Source organism: Camelus dromedarius, chromosome 10 (assembly GCF_036321535.1).
Source record: "Camelus dromedarius isolate mCamDro1 chromosome 10, mCamDro1.pat, whole genome shotgun sequence".
In the NCBI taxonomy this organism is placed as follows: Eukaryota; Metazoa; Chordata; class Mammalia; order Artiodactyla; family Camelidae; genus Camelus; species Camelus dromedarius.
This window is the reverse complement of record NC_087445.1, coordinates 72,748,520-72,767,220: the sequence shown is the minus strand read 5'-3', so window position 1 is coordinate 72,767,220 and position 18,701 is coordinate 72,748,520. Positions and strand designations below refer to the sequence as shown.

Genomic DNA, 18,701 nt, shown 5'->3' with positions numbered 1-18,701 from the left:
GTAACCCAGTTCTAGCTAATAAGCTAGAACAAAAGTCCCTGGAGAGAAATTCCCTTTTCGAATAAAGAGATAGAGTCTGGCAAAGAAAAGCCCTTTTCACCCTTTGCCCTTTAGCTCTTTCTCTTTCTTCCTGCCTGGAACACTGACATAAGGTCTAGAAGTTCAGCAGCCATATTGTCACCATGAGGCAGCAATGTGAGTTCCAGGCCTCCATACTGAGGATAGTGAAAAGGAAGATAGAAAGAGCCAGGGTGCCAGGTTGCATCTGTAAACCTCTACACCAATCCTTGACTGCTCACACCACGCTTATTGTTGTCTGAGTCAGAATTCCCTATCTGTTTAAGTTGCTGTAGTAGAGTTTCTTTATTTGCAATGAACATGGTGCTGATGATACACAACCCTGCATGAATGGCTCCTACTGAGCTCATCTCTTACTGCTCCCCTTGAGGTTCAGTGTGCTCCAGCCTCTGTACTGACCTCTTTTGGTTCTTTGACCCCACTGAGCTCATTCCTGCCTCAGGGCCTTTGCACTGCGCATATCTACACGTAGCTGGTTCCTTCCAGCATCCAGGCCTCAGCTTAAATGCTACCTCCTCTGTAAGGCCTTCCCTGTCCACTGCACAGTCCAGGAGAGACTCCTCAGAGCCTCCCCTCTACCACATAACCCAGCTTAATTTTACTACCATTGCATATTGATAGCTGAGAATTTCTCTTTAAACTTATTTCTTCATTTGCTTATTATACAGAACGTGGGCTTCATGGGAGTGAGGGTCAGGATTTTTGCCTGCATTACTCACATCTGTATCCCCAGTGTGCAGCACATAGTAGGTACTCATTAAGAGTTTGTTGGATTAATGAATTAATGTGTTAATGAACCCTGCTGCCCTACCTGATGTGCGCGCGCGCTCTCTCTCTCTCTCTCTCTCTCTCTTTCGTCTCCTTCTTTGCTTGTGAACTGGAAATGCCCACTTTTACTTTGAGCCCCACCTCCTAGGAAAGCCTTCATGATACTCCTGTACTTGGGCTGGGACAGGTCGGGTTCCCACAGCCATGAATCCTCCTCTGCCCTTCCACAGTTATAATTGCAGGGCAGTCAATATCTTTATCTGTTAGTTGTCATCTCCGCCTCCAGGATATAAACTCCAAGAGGGCACGGACAGTCTTCTTTGTTCCTCATTCCATGGCCAGTGCCTGGCACAGGTAGAAGTGTTTGTTGAATGAATGAATGAGTGAGTAAATGAATAAATGACAGGAGCTACTTGCTGACTCTGTGCCAGTCACTGGGGAAGGGGCTCTTTCGATGATTTGGTTCACTGCCCCAGCCTAGAAGATCTCGGTCTTGAGGGCAGGGACCACTCAAGTCCCATCTCCCCCTTCCCCTGCTACAAGAAAAAGTGAATCCAAGCAGTGTGCCTGGTTCAGATCTGCCCTGCTCTGAACAAAGGGGCAGCTGGGGCTTCTGCCCAGACAGGCGCCTGCATCAGCAACGCTGAGCAAAGCCAGCCTGCCTGCACAGCCCAAGGGGCTCCGGGCTGCTTCTCAGCAAGATTTTGCCCCTTCCGTCCACCCCGTCCGCCTTCCTCACCCTCTCCCCCAGTAACAGCACAAACCCTCGGCCTTCGTAGAATATTCCGTCTTCAAAGCACTTTATAAACATTAGCTCATTAGCTGAGCAGCCCCTTGACACCAGGAGGCTGCTCCCTGGGCGTCTTCTGAGTCATAGCGCCAGAGTTTACCGACAAAAACAAGTTTTTCCCATAGAGCGAATGCAGCGCCACAGCCAAGATCACTGTGTCTCAGAAAAAAGGAAGAAGGAAGGAGAGAAACGCTGCCTCTGGCAAGCACCAGCCGAGCACCGGGCCCAGTGTCAGCTCTGAGAACTAGGAGAGCCGAGGGGTGCCAGGCTCAGGGTGGGTGCCCAAGCCCTCCACGGGGGATTCGCTGCTGGAGCGTCGCCCCCGACACCCTGGAACCTCTTCCTGCCTTTCCTTCCTGCCCCACATCTGCCTTCCCACCCCTGGGAAGCTCCCCGCCTCCCACCCCGGCTCCCAGCCGCAGCCCCGTGAGCGAATGACCTGACCGGTGCCTCCCAACCTCGGAGAGGTGATATTGACCATCGGTACAGAGAGTGGCTGCTTCGGGACTGACAACCTGGGTTCAAATTTCAGATCAGCACTTACAAGCTCGGGGACCTTGGGAAGTGGCTGAGACTCCCCCTCTGTAGAGTGGGGCCATATCGGCACTGCCTCCCCCCGGGGGTGGCTGTGAGCCATCTGTGGATGGTTCATGAGAAGCACCTGGCACTTGGGGGCTGGCACTGTTCTCAGCAAAGGAGGCGGCCTCCTATCTCTCTGGTTCAAGGCGTAGCAGTGAGAGGGCACGGGTTTCCATGTAGGGAATGAAGCCCTGTGCATCACTGAAGCCCACCCCCACCTCGACACCCCACACCATCTCATCTGCAGAGGAGACATTCAGTGAAGGCCCAAACTAAAAGCCAGAGAACACCACCTAAACCACTGCTAAAGCTAGACTGGCTCATGGAAAAACCCTGGAAATACTGCTTTCTAGAAACTCCTCCCCTTTGTCCCCACAAATAATCAACTGAGCCCCTCCTATGCGCCTGGGCAGAGGACACTGCCTCGGAGGACAGTAAAAGAGAGCTGAGGGTCTCTCCTGAGCACATACCAGCTGCTTGCTACTTCATACTACACTGAAAAGGTCCAAATGTCTATGGCCCCCAAACCTGGGCTCCTTGAGGACTGAGACCCTGTTGGGCATGTAAGAACACTGTTGGCCAACTGGGTGTTCGTTTCACCCCCATCTTCCCCCCTAACTTTGGTTTTGTTCAAGTGAACAAATATGCTCAGATGAAATATTCGCCTCTCAGACTCCATGGCAGCTAGCTGGGATGCTTGACCCAATTCTGGCCAATGAAATGGAGTTGGGAGTCTTCTGCTGGGAACACCCAGGAAATCAGTTGTTTTTCTGATAAAAAGAGGAATTCACCTGGCAGGGGCCTTTTGTCCTTTGCCCTTCACTTTTCCCTAGTCTTCACCCTGACTTTCCTGCCTGGAATGCTGTCATGATACCTGGAGGTGAAGCAGCCATTTTGTGCCATAAGGACGAGAGCCTCATGCTAGGAGCAGTAAGCCAGGAGGACATCTGAAGAGGCTGCCCAGCTCTGACTGCCTCCCACAGGGTTGTCTGGGTCCTGTGTTTAAGCCTTCTTGGCCAGGTTTGTGTCACTTGCAGCTAATGACAAATCCTGCCTCATCATCAGGCCACGTTGAAGACCCTCACAGTGCTCAGCAGAAGGGCCAGCACAGAGCAGCTACTTCATGAACATGAGTGAATGATGGAGTGAATGGATGGAGGGGGCAGATCATCCCTGAGACTGCAGGACATGAACTGCAAACTCAACCCAAAAGGGAAGAATGTGGACTCATCCATCAGTTAGGAGACCTGCATCCCCGCCAGTCCTACCCGGACTGTGTGTCCCTGAGCAGGTTCCTTTCCCTCTCTGGGCCTCAGATTTCCTATCTGAAAAATTTGCGGTGGGACTTTGGTGGGTCTGCAGGGGGAGCAGCCAAATGCATGGGAAGGGGCCTCCATGATCCTCATTTTTCTTTCTGGTGAGGGAGGAAGTGGACTCCTCTTACCTTTAAGCCAAATTCCACAGAGGGGAGAATAAAGGAAGAAGCTGCTGGGTTGGATATTATCTGGGAAGGACTGGCCTTGACCCAGCTTGTCCCCTGTGCGAAACACCACCGGCTGTGTACCTCCTCTCTGAATCTTCACACCACCTTGCAGATTGGGTGCTCAGAGTATCCCTATTTAACAAATGAGGAGACTGAGGCTCAAGGGTTAGATAGCTTGGCCTATTTTACAGAGCATGAGTGTGTGGCAGGGCCAGGACTTGCGAGCTGAAGGGATGAGGCCAGACATAACTGTAATCCCCAGTTATGGGGGGGAAGGGAGGGAACCTACAAGAGGTGATGTCATTTTTCCCAAGGTCCCAGGAAAAACTTCAACAGGCAGTCCCAGGACCAGACCCCAGGTCTTTCTGCCTCCAAAGCAGGTGTCTCCTCTCAGGAGAAGCTGGCCATCGAGGATGGGAGAAGGACAGGAGAGACAGACACCAATGTGAACCCAAGCCATGGAATGTTTGCTAAACAGAGATGCTTAGAGCCATGGGAACAGAGAGAAGTGAATGGCTCTGATGGGGACATCAAGGAAGGCTTCCTGGAGGAAGTGGCATTAGGAAGAGACATTTTGAAGGGAGGGGAGCAGGGAAAGGATTGTATTCTAGGCCTGAAGAACCACAGGAGGGCTGGGCACTTCTCTGAGTGTGGGGGAAGATGACAGCAAAGGCAATCCACCCATGACTGTCTTCCCCATTGGACACTGGGCTGCTCTGGAGTCTTCCTCAGGACTTAGCACAGGCTGGGGTTCAGGGGAGGGAGAGAGGCTGGATGAGGTCCAGCTGGGTCCCAGAACATCTCAGGATGAGCAGGGAATGAGGGCAGGAATTTTCAGCTGGTCCCAGCCTGGCATACAAGGTGGCTTCCTCTCTGACCAGCTCTTACCTTTTCCTGCCTGTCTCACCTTTGAAACCCATGGCATCCTCCACCCCCCACCCAAGAATCCCCACCTGCCTCTGGGAGGTGGGAAGTGATGGCTGGCAGGGGAGATCAGAGGAGTGTCCGGGGTGGTCAGACTCACATTGGAGTCAGTGTGATCTTACTCTCTCACCCAAGAGTCTACATAATTAACAAGCCCTCGGGTGATTCTGAGGCACAGCCAGGTTTGAGAACCACTAACTTCACCTGCACAAGTCTGTTTCCTTATCTGGAAAATGGGGGAGTATACGTCCCAACCCCACAGCATAGCTGTGAAGGTGGTGAGACGGTGCAGGGGAGCGTCTAGCAAGGGGAAGAATCCTGCAAGTAAATGACAGTGACTGTTGCTCCACACATTCAACTAGTGACTGACTACAGCAATAAGGCAATGGCCCTGACTGCTACCATAGCCTAGGAAATGGCTGGAAAATTGTGCAAGAAATTGGAGGATTCTTTTATTTGTGAAAAATTCATTGTGACCAAATAGTCATTTGATATCTCCCAGATCATTTTTAAAATGCAAATTTTATCAACAAACAGGAGAGCCTAATGCAGTAATTAGCAGAGGGAAAAGCAGAAAAGTGAATAAACCAGAAAACCAAAAACCAGCCTCCTCCACCCACCCCTAGACATGCCCAGCAGGAGTCAAATATTAATTAACTGCTTCTTCCACGTGCACTCCCTGTTTGCAGGATTCATTCATGTTTGTTGTAACAAATGCTGCAGGACCAACCAACAAAACCCATCTCTTCAGAGGAAAAGATGGAGCCCAAAGTCACCAACAGAACAGACACCTGCGTGGGCTGGACTTTGAGGAGTTTTAAAACAAATGTGTCCCAATTTTCAGTTATTTCTATATGATACCAAGGAGTAGGGGTTGGGGTGGGTGGGGTGTTTGATTACTTTTACCTGGTTTGTGCAAGTATTTGCAGGTATTTCGAGCTGTCAAAAACTTGCACTCTTGAAAACAATAATCCCACAGAACATTTAAATAATAATCAGTATTCAGGCACAAAGACAATTACAACAAATTCCAAAGAAAAATACATTTTCAACACAATGAAATAAAATTTTTAATACCTAGAGAGTTTTTTTTTTAAAACCTAAGTTGGTGGAAAATTGAAAACTCTTTTCCACGTAACTCGAGATAAAAAGGGAATATAAAAGGAAGTTACATACAACTTAGATGTTTCATCCTATTTGGAAGGTAAATAAAATGAGAGGATTGAGTACTAAAACTTATAGGATGCAGCCAAAGCAGTACTCAAAGGAAAATTCATATCCATAAATATACCAAAAATATATTAAGTCCCTAAGAAAGAGCTTCTTTTAACAGAAAGTTAGCTTACCCATCAAACAGTCCTCTGTCTGGTTGTCTTGCCAAGTTTTCCTAAAGCTCATACAAAAGAAAGATTACTAATTCACAGTTTTCTTTCCACAAACTCTTCATCTCAAAACTTGAGGTGTATGGTAATGAACTTTCAGGAGTAGCAGAGATGCATCAGTATGCACTGGGTTTACTTTTTCCATTAGACAGAAAAAGAAAGCAAGCTAGAGAAAGTCTTTAATGCCTACAGAGAACCCTCAATCCCAGCTCCATTCTCATGACTGGCTGCCTTTACCTGAAGCCTCCAATAAGCAGTGGAGAGGGAGTACAAGGAAGCCAGAATTCTAGACCCTGGCTCTTCTACCCATTAGCTGTGTGACCTGAATCAAGTCACTTAACATTTCTGTAATAGTCAGCTTTTATAATGATGCTGTTTAACATAAAGCCTCAAACTCTCAAAGTCTTCCTACACATTTATTCTAATTGGTCTGTAGGTTGACTGCAATTGGTTGGTCTAGACTGGACTTAACTAGGTAGTTCGGTTTGGGGCTGTGGGTCAGTTGAACTTGGCTCCAGACTGTGAGTTGGGCTCAAGTGTCCCCCGTGTATCTCCATATTCTTTTGGGATCTGAATCCAAACGGGTTTTGTTGTGACAGATCACAAATATGCAAGACATAGGGCAGAAGTATGAAATATCTCCTGAAGTCTCCTCTTAAGAGGCATCCTGTCTCTTCTGCCCACAGTCCATTGACCAAAGTAAGTCATGTGGCCAAGACCAAAGTCAGTGGGTCAGGAAAATCTATTCTGCTTCAAGGAGAAGGAGAGTGAAGAGTTGCTGAACACTCGTCCAATCTCTCCTACTTTCTTAGCCTCAGTTTTCTTTGTAAATGCAGTTGATAGAAATTCCTACCACATAGGAACAAAAGTCCTGAACTTTGCTCTAACCATACTATACTTGAACCCTGCAGTTGCTGATTTTGGACTCAGCTTATGTCTCACGGCTGCCCAGCAGGGGGATGGGGTTGCCAGGCCTGGAGCTGGGGGTGGAGCCAGTGCCACCCAAACTCTAGGTCTGTTCTTTGGAGAAGAGTTAGAACCTATGTTGGGAAATTCACCACAAAGCCCACTGTGAGTGTTAGACACATTCTTGTTAACCATCAAATTTCCAAACTTGCTTAAGTCTCACTAAAGTGTTCACTGCAGGGATCACCTCCCCTTATCCAGGCCCCTCTGGAGCTGTAAGCAAGGCTAGCTGGCATCACTAACTTACCAGCTGCCTTTTCAGCTTTGTCGTTGCCTTGAGTCCCTCTGGCCCAAGGTTAGCCTGGTGGGCAGCCTCATCCAGACCCTGGAGATGGAGAGACTCAAACAGATTCACTACAAGGTCTGATCTCAGGAGGTTTCCCCAGTCAGCCCAGCCTCATTTTCAAAACCATGAAGAAGTCAAAGGCAGGAGAGTGGAGTGGTGAAGTATTTGGGTTCTGGAGAAGAAAAGACTTGAGTTCAAACCCCAGCCCTGCCTCTTTCCAACTCTGTAAATTTAAGCAAATCAGGTAAACTCCATATACCTCCGTTCCCTCACCTGGGAAACGGGGCTAATGACTGCATCTCAGGTGGGCATCCGCATGGCATGGCAGAGGGATGATTCAGAACATGGGGTAAGACAGCGCCAGGCTGGAACTCCAGCCTTTTCAATGAGGGGTTCTAGAAAAGCTTTGGTCTCTTCATCTGGAAATTGGGGATGATACAACAGTCTGCCTGACGGGGTGTATAAAAGCCCTGCGCTGTGACCCAGTGAGCGCAGGGTCTGGTACACACTCAGTTCTCAATAAATAACGGTTCCCATCCCTTCTCCGTGACTCTGAAAATACCAAAGAGGCTGCCTTTATCAACATGGGGACAGAACTAGTCAGTAAATGTGGAGTGATGGCGTATGTTGTATGATCTGCCTTATAAACGTGAATAGTCCAATGAATGAATTATCCAGACTTTGTCAAACCTAATAGGTTATCGATGGAAAAATGCATCCTAATTTCAGAGTTAGATATAGGGATGGGGTACCTTAGGATAGATTAAATTCAGTGTACGGTACTACAGGTAAGAAATCAAGCTGTGGTTCCAAAGGATTAAATGGTGTCTGATTTCATTACTTGGGATAGCCTTGTCTCCCAGAGTATATTGCATGCCACTGGAGACCAGGCTGTCCTTTTGTATTTTCTAATGTCCTGAAAGGGTTTAGCACATAGTAGATACTCAACAAATATCAATCAATCTCTCCATTTATCAAAGAATCAATGAATAAATCAGCGAGGAATGACACTTGTTGATTTTAAAAAACTGTGTTCACCACTAGGAAAAGGCAAGACTGGTTAAAACCCTTTTTTTCCTTTCAAGAGAGACTTCCATACTAAACTGATGTTAAAAAATATTTTTTGTCCACATCTGATATATGCAAAGCTAAAACAGTTATTCATCAAGATCCTTTCACACAGACGATGTTTGTTCATTGAACAGACAGAAATTGAGCATCTTTCATGTGCTAGGGACTAAATGAGGTACCAAGCACCAAGACTTATGGCTCTGCCTACAGGGAGTTTACAGTCAAGGAGGGGGAGGCAGACAGACATGTTAAAAAAATAAACTTTTCTTGGTAGCCAAATGATATGAAGCCCTCAGCACCCTGCCCCCAGCTAAGATCCACGAATTGGTCAAGAAGTCCCTTTTGCTTTCTTCATGGCCTTCATGTCAGTGACAAAGCCGTGTATTCGCTGAACTGGGCCATTTGCCTCCTGTGTGCACTTGAGGACTACATTTCCCAGCCTCCCTTGCAGCTAGGTGGTGCCATGTGACTCCATGCTGCCCAATGGAAAGGAAGATCGCCAGTTCAGACTTCATCATAAAATATCCAGCAGCAGCATCCACATTCTCACTCCCACCTCCCCTGTGTGCAAAGCTGAAAGCAAAAAAAAAAAAAAAAAAAAAAAAAAATCTGGGATGGTGGAATTGACAATGGGATGGACCTGGAGCCTGGAGGAAAGCTGTCTGATCCATTGAACTGCAGTGTGAGAAAGAAATTTTTTTTGGGTCAAGTCCCTAAGATTTTCAGGAATTACTTGTTACTGCAGCAGAGCATAGCCCAAATCACACAACCCTTTATAAAAATCATTCCCATTTTCTAATGAATAAGAAATGAATGGGGCTAAAGATGTCCTCACTGCCAAGGAGGAAAACCAGGCACTGAAGAAGCACCTTGCCATGAGGAAGCAGCACAAAGTAGAGATGAGGCTCCAGGCTGGGGCCATCCCTGTCCTTAGAGGAACAGTGATGGGGCAAGCCACCCTCCCAACCCTGAGCACTAAAACCCAGCGAAATCAGGCTGAAAAGGTGAACCAGGCAGTGTCAAAGGTTCACAGGTTCACAAGGACGTTCACTAGCCTCAGCACGGAGTCTTGGAGGCCACCTTTTTCTTCCTGCCATCTGCTTCTGCAGCTGTCAGGGTTAAAAGAGCCGGTTCTGGAGGCAAACCCGTCCAGTCAGTTCACTCTCTGAGCCTCAGCTTCCTCATCTGTAAAATGGGCGTGATAATGTAAGTTCCCGTGCACGATTCTGTTATGAGGGTTTAACCAGATGATTCATGTCAAAAACTTGGTGGTTAGTCCACAGAAAGTGCTCAATAAATAGGCCAAGAAGAGGGCACTGGGAGCCACCATCAAAGGCACAAGGCAGAGACCCATTTTGCTACATCCCAGGGTCAGTTCTGGGGAAAGGCTCTGACCTTCCTTCCCCCCAGCACAAACCATTAGGCTTCGCTCGCAAACCTGTATGTCTCTCCCCACTTCCTCCCTCTCAACCAGATTAATACCAGCCCCTCTGAGGTCACAACCTAGGCTCCTTCCCTCATTTCCACCCCTCCTGAGGCCAGAGCTGCAACTTTAGGGAACTCACTTGGTCCTCTGTATGTGCTTGTGTGTGTGTGGTGGGGCAGGCAGTGTGGAGCCATGTCACTCCTGCCTCCCACTCCACCACTCATCAGCGGGGGGACCCCGCACAGACACTTCTTGTTTCTGTGTCTCAGTTTCCTCATGTGTACGACAAAGATAATGGTAGGGCCTGGGTCCCCAAGGGGCTGGGTGGGTTCCTTCAGGATGTGGATGTCGAGGGCTCTCCCGGGAGCCCTTTCACCAGCACAAAGTCCAGAACGGAGATCCCATTTAGCCCCATGTTTTAAAAAATTAAAAAATAAGAAGGAGCTCAGGGGAGGAATTGAGGACAGATGATCGGGACTCACTGGGCTGTCTCTTTCTCACTCTCTACACACACACACACACACACACACACACACACACACTTGAGAAAAGATTTTTTTTTTTGAGAAATGCTCTCAAAACAAAAACAAAAACAAAAACTCTGCTTTGTTCCATGTAAGCAGCATTAAAAATTCACCAGTTGTAGGGAGCAGCAGGGACAGGAATGCAGCCTGAGCTCAGAACAGATTGCTGGAGAGTTCTGACCAGAGAAGCAGGGACCCTGGCCTGGGGAAGGGCCGGAGGAGGGCTCAGGGAGGGTTGGGAGCTTGGGACCCCCTGCCCAGTGAGTCTGCGAGGCAGGTCACTCCCCCCACCAGAAGTACCTATCGCAAAGCCCTGTTTACTTCCTTTATCGCCCTCGTTGCACTGTTTGTTTATTTATCTGCTTACTTATTTCTTGTTTGTTTCCCATCTGGTCTGGAATGGAAGTAAGGTCCATGAGACTGGGGACAGCCACGGTCCCGGGAGCTGATGCAGAGCCCAGCGCACAGTCGGCACTGAATGTTTGCGAAGGGACAAAGGATGACGTGAATAAATGAGCAAATGGATGAATGAGCAAAAGAGCACGCTCGAGGCTCAGCTGGTCAAGAAGGGATGAGACTGTGTTTCTCTAGCTCAAATCAGAGGCCAGTAGCCACTGACCAGCATCAGCCAGAAGATGTGTGGCCCCAGAACTTCAGTTCTCTGGGCCTCAGCTTCCTCAGCTGTAAAGTGGGGGTTCGTGTGCTCCCCACCTCATTAAATGGGAAAATATCCATGTTAAACATAGTTCTGTGCCTGGCACCACAGTCTAGTTTTATTCGCTGAGTGGGGAGGTGGAGCAGGCGAGTGCCACAGACACCAGCTCCACCACTCAAATGTAAAAAGGAAAAACCCAAGATTCAGTTCCTAAGATCCAAGGAGCTTGTCACTCCTTAGAAACTCCCAGCTGAGGCCGCTAAGGGGACAAAGGTCTGTACTAAGTGAGTTATAAAAACAACTCTGAGCCAGGAATCGCTGAGCCGCCCCCCCACACACACACACACACAGGGATGGCCCAGGATTAACTCTGGCCTGCCCAGCATGCTCAGCCTCTGCTAGGACTTTGAGAAAGCAGAAGGGGGTGGGGGGCGGTTCCAGTTCCATTGCAATACTAATCCCCTCAACTCTTCAAAGCACTTTCCTGTCATTCAATGCTCACAGTCCCTCCTGGAAGAAGATGGCAAATGAGGAAATTGAGGCCCAAGAGAGGTGATGCCGTTACTTAAGGATAACAGGCCAGTCTAGGGGTAGGACCCATTTCTCCTGGCCCCCAGGCCCCTCTCTGCCTGCTGGACCAGCCCAGATGTCCAAAGCACTGAACAGATACTCCATCCTCATCCCAGGGGCAGCAGGTTTGCCATAAAGACTCCCAGCTGAGCCCTTGGCAGACATCACTAATCAACTGGTGCACACACCAAATCCCTTCCAACCTAGGGTTCCAGATAGACACTACCAATCAATCAGAGTTGGCCTAGGAGATTACAAGGATCCTCAGCCCCACTCTGGGCAGTGAGAGCTGCCTGGTGTTCTTAGCACAGCACCTGCTCATTGGCCAGTATTTAGTCCATGGTTATTGAGTTAGTGAATGAATAAACGAATGAATGAGTGAATGAACGAAAAAATGGGGACACAGCCTGTGCCATGTGCTTGGGCAGAGCCCCCCAGGTGAGAGAACACATCTGCCCTCTATGTACATTCCATCGACAGGTACAGAATTTGTTCAAAAGGCCAATGAATCCAAAAGTAGCAGCAGGACTCTCCATTCTCCCCCTGCTGCGGATGGTCGGAGTCACTTCTTCCTTGCCGTGTGACCCCAGGCAAGTCACCCAAGCTCTCTTTGCCTCTATCGCTTCATCCATAAAATGGAGATTATAACTGAACCTGCCTCAAAGGTTGGTGTGGGGCTTCAATGAGCCCACCGTGGGAAGCACTTGGCCCAGTGCCTGGCACAGAGCAAGAACTCCGAAGAGCCAAGCCGCTGTCAGTCTTCCACATTATGCTTAAGGACCTTGAAGCCAGGAGCCATGATGTCTTCCTGGGCACCGAGCCTGTTGCCCAGGACCATGCTGGGCAAACACAGACCAGTCATTAACCTGTGCCCAGGACAGTGACAAGATGCTGGTTCTTCAGAGGAGGGGGGGGTTCCCCCAGCTCTGGGACCCCAGCCAAGTTCCCCAGTGCCTGTCAGCCACAGAACAGCCTTCTTGGGGGGCAGCATGGGACTCCTGCATTCTAGCACTACTGGCTCCGCAGCCCCAGAGAGGACTCAACAGTGACCCCCGAGGTCAGCCATGCCACACACCTTCTCTGCCACTGCCCACAGTCCCCAATCTCAGTCACCAGGGAGCAACCCCCACTCCACAGAGACAACGAGCTGGGGCAGCCAGAGGCTGGACGAGGAAGTGAGATGCCTGGGTTCCAGCCCCAGCTCCGGGTCGACACCCTCAGCAAATCCCTCCTCCTCTCTGGACCTCAGTGTACCCATCTGGAAATTAGGGATGGGGACAGCCCGGTCCCTAGGGCCCTTCCAATGCTAATAGTGTCTTCTGCATACTTTATTGACTGATTTATTTCACAACTATTTATTGAGTGCCTACTGAGTACCAGACCCTGTACTGGGCCTCAAGCTCTTCTCTCTGCTGAAAGGGCGCTCCGCCTTGGCCTCCCAGTCTCAGTTTCCTGCAGGAAGCCTTTCCCAGGCCGGCTTTGTGGTCCCCCCATTCAGCCCTCCTCCAGCCCTGTCCTTCTTCCTATCACAGACTTATCGCTGTATCATCCAGTCTGTTTACCTTGTCTGCTTCCATCTGAATTGCGGCCTCCTGAGGGCAGGATCATGTCTTGTTCCCTGACTCGTTTGTATGGATTCCAGAGCAAGGTTCTGGAACCATCTCTTGGGCGAAAGAACAAAGGAATGAATACGTAAATTCCAGATATTTCTCCCCCTTCCCCTTTCCCCTAACACAATACCATCAATTAAGCCTTTTGCCTCTGCATCCTCTTCCCCAAACCAATCCTGGACAGCCCACCAGGCAAGTCCCACTGCTGAACAGGAACCTTCCTAGCGCATCTCCCACCTCTGAGCTGGGTGGCCAAAAGGTGCCCACAGAGACGGGTGGCATTTTCGACATGTTCATGGCTCCAGCTTGGAGCTGACACCACCTGGGATTTGACGGGAGCCCAGGCAGGTCCCAGTAGGTTCTGTGCCCCGCTCCACACTGTCTCAGCAGACACTCGGTAAATATTTAGGTATTAATTAACTTCCTCCAGGGAGCAGTGACTCAGGGCCAGATGTAATCTCCCAGCTCCAGGGGGAAAGGTGAGAGCCCCAACCTTTCTCAGGTGCCCAGACCAATAGGGCCAGCCCTTCATCCCAAGAAGCCTTGTCTCACTTGGACCTGCCCCACTGCACATGTTTGCACATGGATGTACACATACACACGTACACACTCGATGCCCTGAACAGTCTGTAGTGACCTGCTCTGAGCCATGAACATCCAAACGGAAGACTTGTGTGCGACTCATTCATTCTGTAAACATTTGTGAATTCCTACTGTGTGTCCCCCAATCTTCACTGCTCCCAGGGGCACCAAATAGCTCAGCTGTTCCTTGCCTCCTTCAGCAAGTGTTTTCTTACAACAGCTGCAGCAACGCCCCCACCCCTTCCCGGCCAGGCCACCCCAAAAAGGATCAAGAGTTTTCATTATGCTGGACAACTGCTCAGGCCTCCCCACCAGCCCACCCCTCAGTTCTTGAGAAGGAGGGAGACCAAGCAAGCGTGGGCCCCAGACAGGAGGGCCCAGAGAACAGGGCCATGCAGGTGGGGCTGGCCACTTCTCAGCTGGCCCCAGGGAATGAGAGCCTTAGCAGAGCTCAAACTCACCTTGTGGCAGAAGCTGAGTGGGGGGCTGGGAAGTGCCAAGAGGTGTTGCCCAAGTGAGGGCCTGGCTCCCCTGCCCCCAGACTGTGGCTACTTCTGTCCCTACCCTGCTGCCCCATCTGGGCCCCCAGAGGTATGGGGTGCAGCTCTGAAATGGCTGTCAGTGCTGAGCTGAGCTGGGAGAGAAATTTGTTCCTTCGTGGATGCTTGCAGGCCCTGGTCTCAGAGCAGCTGACAAGGAAGTGCTGAGGTGTTGATCAAATCAAAGTCATGTTTGCCCTGAGCTGAGCCCTAAGAACTGGGCTCAGATCCCCCCATGGCAGAAGCAAGCAGCTGATTTCGAAGAACCTAAACTAAATTCCAGTCCTGGAAACAGATCTGGGTTCAAATCCTGCCTTCACCTTTTCTTGGCTGAGTGACCTTGATCACGACACCTAAACTTGAAGTCTTAGTTTCCCCCGGTAAATTTTGGGCAAGCACAGAATGAAGGTCCAAAATCAACATGAATGATACATTTCTGGACTCTTGCAATATGTCAGAAACCATGGATCCCAGACTTGACTGTAGAGCCTGGTAGGACCTCCCGCTTCCCTCCACATGCTAGTGATATCTCAAAGGTGAATTTCAAAAAATAAGCAAATGAGCCTTTGTGGGTCTTTAAGAAAGGTCCTAGGGAAGTAAGCAGCAGGGTACTTTTTCTTTTTACAGGTGTTGTCACACAAACAAGCTCCACTCTTGTGTGTCCCTATCACCAGATCACCAATAGAAAGGAAGTAAGATGCCCTTTCTCATGGTCTCCCTAAAATGTCAATCCTAGCTTCACTGGGTGGGGGCAGAGGGTGGTGCTTCTGGTCACAGGGGTTCAGACAAGCTTGAGATCATTCACAAAGAGCATGGAAAGGACAGAGCGCTGGATCTGGAGCTCTGGGACCTCAGGCAAGTCCCTTCCACCGTCAGTGCCTCAAGTATCTTCATCTAAAAAATAGGGTAAATGCTCCCTAACTCTGTCTTCACCCTTGATGCCTGGCACTGAGGAGATGCTGAAAAACTGTTTGAGGAATGAAAGCTGGAGAATTCTGAAGACTACAGGAGACCCAGAACATGCATATGGTCTGGCTGGGCCTCCTCACTCCTGCCAAGGGATGAAGTAGGTGCTGAGGACAAACAGGCCCAACAAAAGTGGAGACTCAGAAGAAACTCCAAGGAGAGGGTGAATCAGCAGGAATTCTGCTCCTGGGACCTCCTCCCATCCTAGACCCTGAAATGTCCACTTAGCCCATAGTCTCTGTGAGGCCTGTTCCTCCATCAGGGGCCAACTCAATGACCCCTCTCCCTCAGGCACTTCAAAGAGGCCTCCCCACCGGGGCACCTTGCACCCCCCTCTCAGAGCAGCAGTCACCCCCTTTCAGCCTTCCCTGTCTTCCCTTGGAGATCATCCCCACCATCCGAGTCCCCAGCTGGAAGGAGGTGGCCCACGAACAGTTCAGGACAAGAAGGAAAACAATGTTGACAAAAGTCAAATTGTCCAGTTCCTCAGCTCTTGGTATCCGCCTTCCATCTGGAGCTCACAGACTTGGCACAAATTCGACCTCTGCCTTTTAGTTGTGTGATTCCCCAACAGTCACCCAACTCCTCTGAGACTTAGGTCTCTGCTCTGCACTCAGTCACAGGGTTAGCTTCTGGCAGGGGCCTGCCCCATACTAGGCACATAATAACAGTCCCTATTGTCATTATTAGTAGTTGGGAAGGAAAGGAAGGTTACAGAACCGGTGATTAGGACACTCCATGTTAGCTCTTAGAACGCCTTTGGACCTCAGTTGGTTGAGAGGGGCATGCCTCCAAGCCTCCTCCCTCAGAGGAGACCCAAATTCACCAGGTCTTGGTTTTTCCCTTCAGACAAATGGGGAGGACAGCTCTTCATCGAGTATTTCGTGAGGCCCCTTGGCCAAAAACTCAGGCCCAATATTCTCGGCGGCTGAGGGTACCTGGAACTCTCTTCCCCTTTAGGATCCCCAGAAGTCAAGCCGGCGGCGCCACGTCTCCTGCAAAGCCCTTGGGTCCCGCAGGTCACCGAGGGGCAGCAGGTGAGAAAGGAGGTGCCGCGTGGCCAGGCGTGGGAGCCGCGCGCTCCTGCCGCAGGTGAGGCCCAGCCGTGCGGAAGGGGGAGGAGCCGTCGCCGCAGCACGCAGGTGAGCCGACCCCCGGCTCCCAGGAGTTAGACCGAGGGTGGCCACGGGCTCCAACGTGGCGGCTATGAGACGACCCATGTTACAGACAGCGGCCCCAGTGGCTCCGAGTCCCGCGCAGCGTGGAGGCCCCAGGAGAACATTCGAGGCAGCGGCGGCGTTGGAGGCCCTGGGTCCGTTCGGTATTTGAATAGCACAAAGGAACCGCCTTGGTCTGATTGGCTAGCCGAGTGGCCCCGGGGCGGGCAGCGTCTGTCACTCGGGAGGTTCTGGGCACTCTTATTGGCTCATCAGGTGTGGGGCGGGGCCCAGACGCCCGGCTAAATAGCTGGGGCCGGGGCCGGCCGAGGCTCATTGCTTTGGCGCCGTCTGGGGAGTACGAGCCCGCGGGTGGCGCACAGCGCATGGTGGCGGCTCCTCTCGGAGCGCAGCCGACCCGCTGATCCGGGCCCCGTTTTCCCTGCCCGGCGTGTCCCGGAGACCGGCTGGAGGCCGAAACAGCAGCAGCATTAGCAGCAGCAGCGGCCGCGGCTGCTCCGCCGCCGCCGTCTCCGTGGGAGCATGGAGTGCGCCCTGGACGCCCAGAGCCTGATCAGCATCTCCCTGCGCAAGATCCACAGCTCCCGGACCCAGCGCGGCGGCATCAAGCTGCACAAGAACCTCCTGGTGTCCTACGTGCTCCGCAACGCGCGCCAGCTCTACCTGAGCGAGCGCTACGCCGAGCTCTACCGGCGCCAGCAGCAGCAGCAGCAGCAACAGCAGCAGCCGCCTCACCACCAACACCAGCACCTCGCGTACGCGGCACCCGGCATGCCGGCCAGCGCGACCGACTTCGGCCCGCTCCAACTTGGCGGTGGCGGGGACGCGGAGGCGCGCGAGCCGGTCGCCCGGCACCAGCTGCACCAGCTCCACCAGCTCCACCAGCTGCACCTCCAGCAGCAGCTGCACCAGCACCAGCACCCGGCGCCCAGGGGCTGCGCAGCGGCGGCGGCCGGGGCGCCCGCGGGCGGCGCGGGGGCGCTCTCGGAGCTGCCCGGGTGCGCCGCGCTCCAGCCGCTGCACGGCGCGCCCCACCGCGGGCAGCCCTTGGAGCCGCTGCAACCGGGTCCTGCGCCGCTGCCGCCGCCCGCGCCCTCTGCTCTCTGCCCGCGGGACCCTCGCACCTCTGCCGCCTGCTCCGTGCCCTCTGCGCCCCCAGGGGCCGCCCCTCAGGCCGCTGCCGCCCCCTCCCCGCCCGCCTCCCCAGCCCCCGCCTCCTCCCCCGGCTTCTACCGGGGCGCATACCCGGCCCCCTCGGACTTCGGTGTGCACTGCAGCAGCCAGACCACTGTGCTGGACCTGGACACTCACGTGGTGACCACGGTGGAAAACGGCTACTTGCACCAGGACTGCTGCGCCTCCGCCCACTGCCCCTGCTGTGGCCAGGGCGCCCCGGGACCCGGCCTGGCATCCGCCGCCGGCTGCAAGCGCAAGTATTACCCTGGCCAGGAGGAGGACGACGACGACGAAGAGGACGCGGGCGACCTGGGGGCCGAGCCCCCCGGGGGCGCCCCGTTCACCCCCTGCAAGCGCGCCCGCTTCGAGGACTTCTGCCCGGACTCGTCCCCGGACGCGTCCAACATCTCAAACTTGATCTCCATCTTTGGCTCGGGCTTCACGGGGCTGGTGAGCCGACAGCCGGACTCCTCCGAGCAGCCGCCGCCGCTCAACGGGCAGCTGTGCGCCAAGCAGGCGCTCGCCAGCCTCGGCGCCTGGACTCGAGCCATTGTCGCCTTCTAGGGACCCCCGAGGGCACGGGGACCCTGGGCCCCGCGGGGCTGGGGCCAGACAAAGACTCGACCAAGTGGGCGAGAGGAGGAAACGAACGGGCGCCCAGCCACTTGGGGCTGAGCTGGAGGCGAGCAAAGGGAGACGGCTGATGTTTTATAAATTGTAAAATAAAAAAAAAAGAAATCTAAGATCTTGGACTTTATTTTTGCAAAGAGAAAAAGCGCCTATTTAAGTATGCTTTGTGTTCTCCTACTCTTTTTTTTCTTTTTATTGTAGTGATTGCAGTGGTGTTTAGCAAGGAGCCAGCCACGTGAGGAAGGGCCGCTGCCCGGAGGAGGTGCCGGGCAGCGGGGGGCGAGGCAGGGCGCCCGGACCGCCTGGGCGCGCCGAGGGCGCAGCGCAGGAGGGCGCGGGGCCCGGGACGCCGATTCCAATCAGTTGTCAGACCCAGGAAGCCCGGCGCTCCGTTCTCCCGAGTCCCTCTGTGGGGTGAAGAATAGGTCTTGTGAAATCCTGAGCAAAAACAAAGGCAAACTATCACCGAAAGGGACGTTTGGGTCACATTTCCTCTCTGGGGGCGGCCTCCAAAGTTC

At 52.3% G+C, this 18,701-nt stretch overlaps 1 protein-coding gene and 1 long non-coding RNA gene across 2 annotated transcripts in view; one reads left to right on the top strand and one right to left on the bottom strand.

Annotated features, from left to right (window-relative positions):
* LOC135322353 (uncharacterized) overlaps positions 1-13,475 on the bottom strand; it is a 51,230-nt gene extending 37,755 nt beyond the window's left edge. The window contains exons 1-2 of the long non-coding RNA XR_010382883.1: positions 13,350-13,475; positions 13,065-13,165 (exon numbers count right to left, since the gene is read on the bottom strand). This is a non-coding gene — a long non-coding RNA (uncharacterized LOC135322353). The remainder of the gene's footprint in view (positions 1-13,064; positions 13,166-13,349) is intronic.
* A 3,226-nt stretch (positions 13,476-16,701) lies between these two features.
* Positions 16,702-18,296, top strand: IER5L (immediate early response 5 like). The gene has a single exon (XM_031450665.2). It carries the CDS (start codon positions 16,900-16,902, stop codon positions 18,115-18,117), a length of 1,218 nt encoding a protein of 405 aa, XP_031306525.2. The 5' UTR covers positions 16,702-16,899; the 3' UTR covers positions 18,118-18,296.
* The last annotated feature ends 405 nt before the right edge of the window (positions 18,297-18,701 follow it).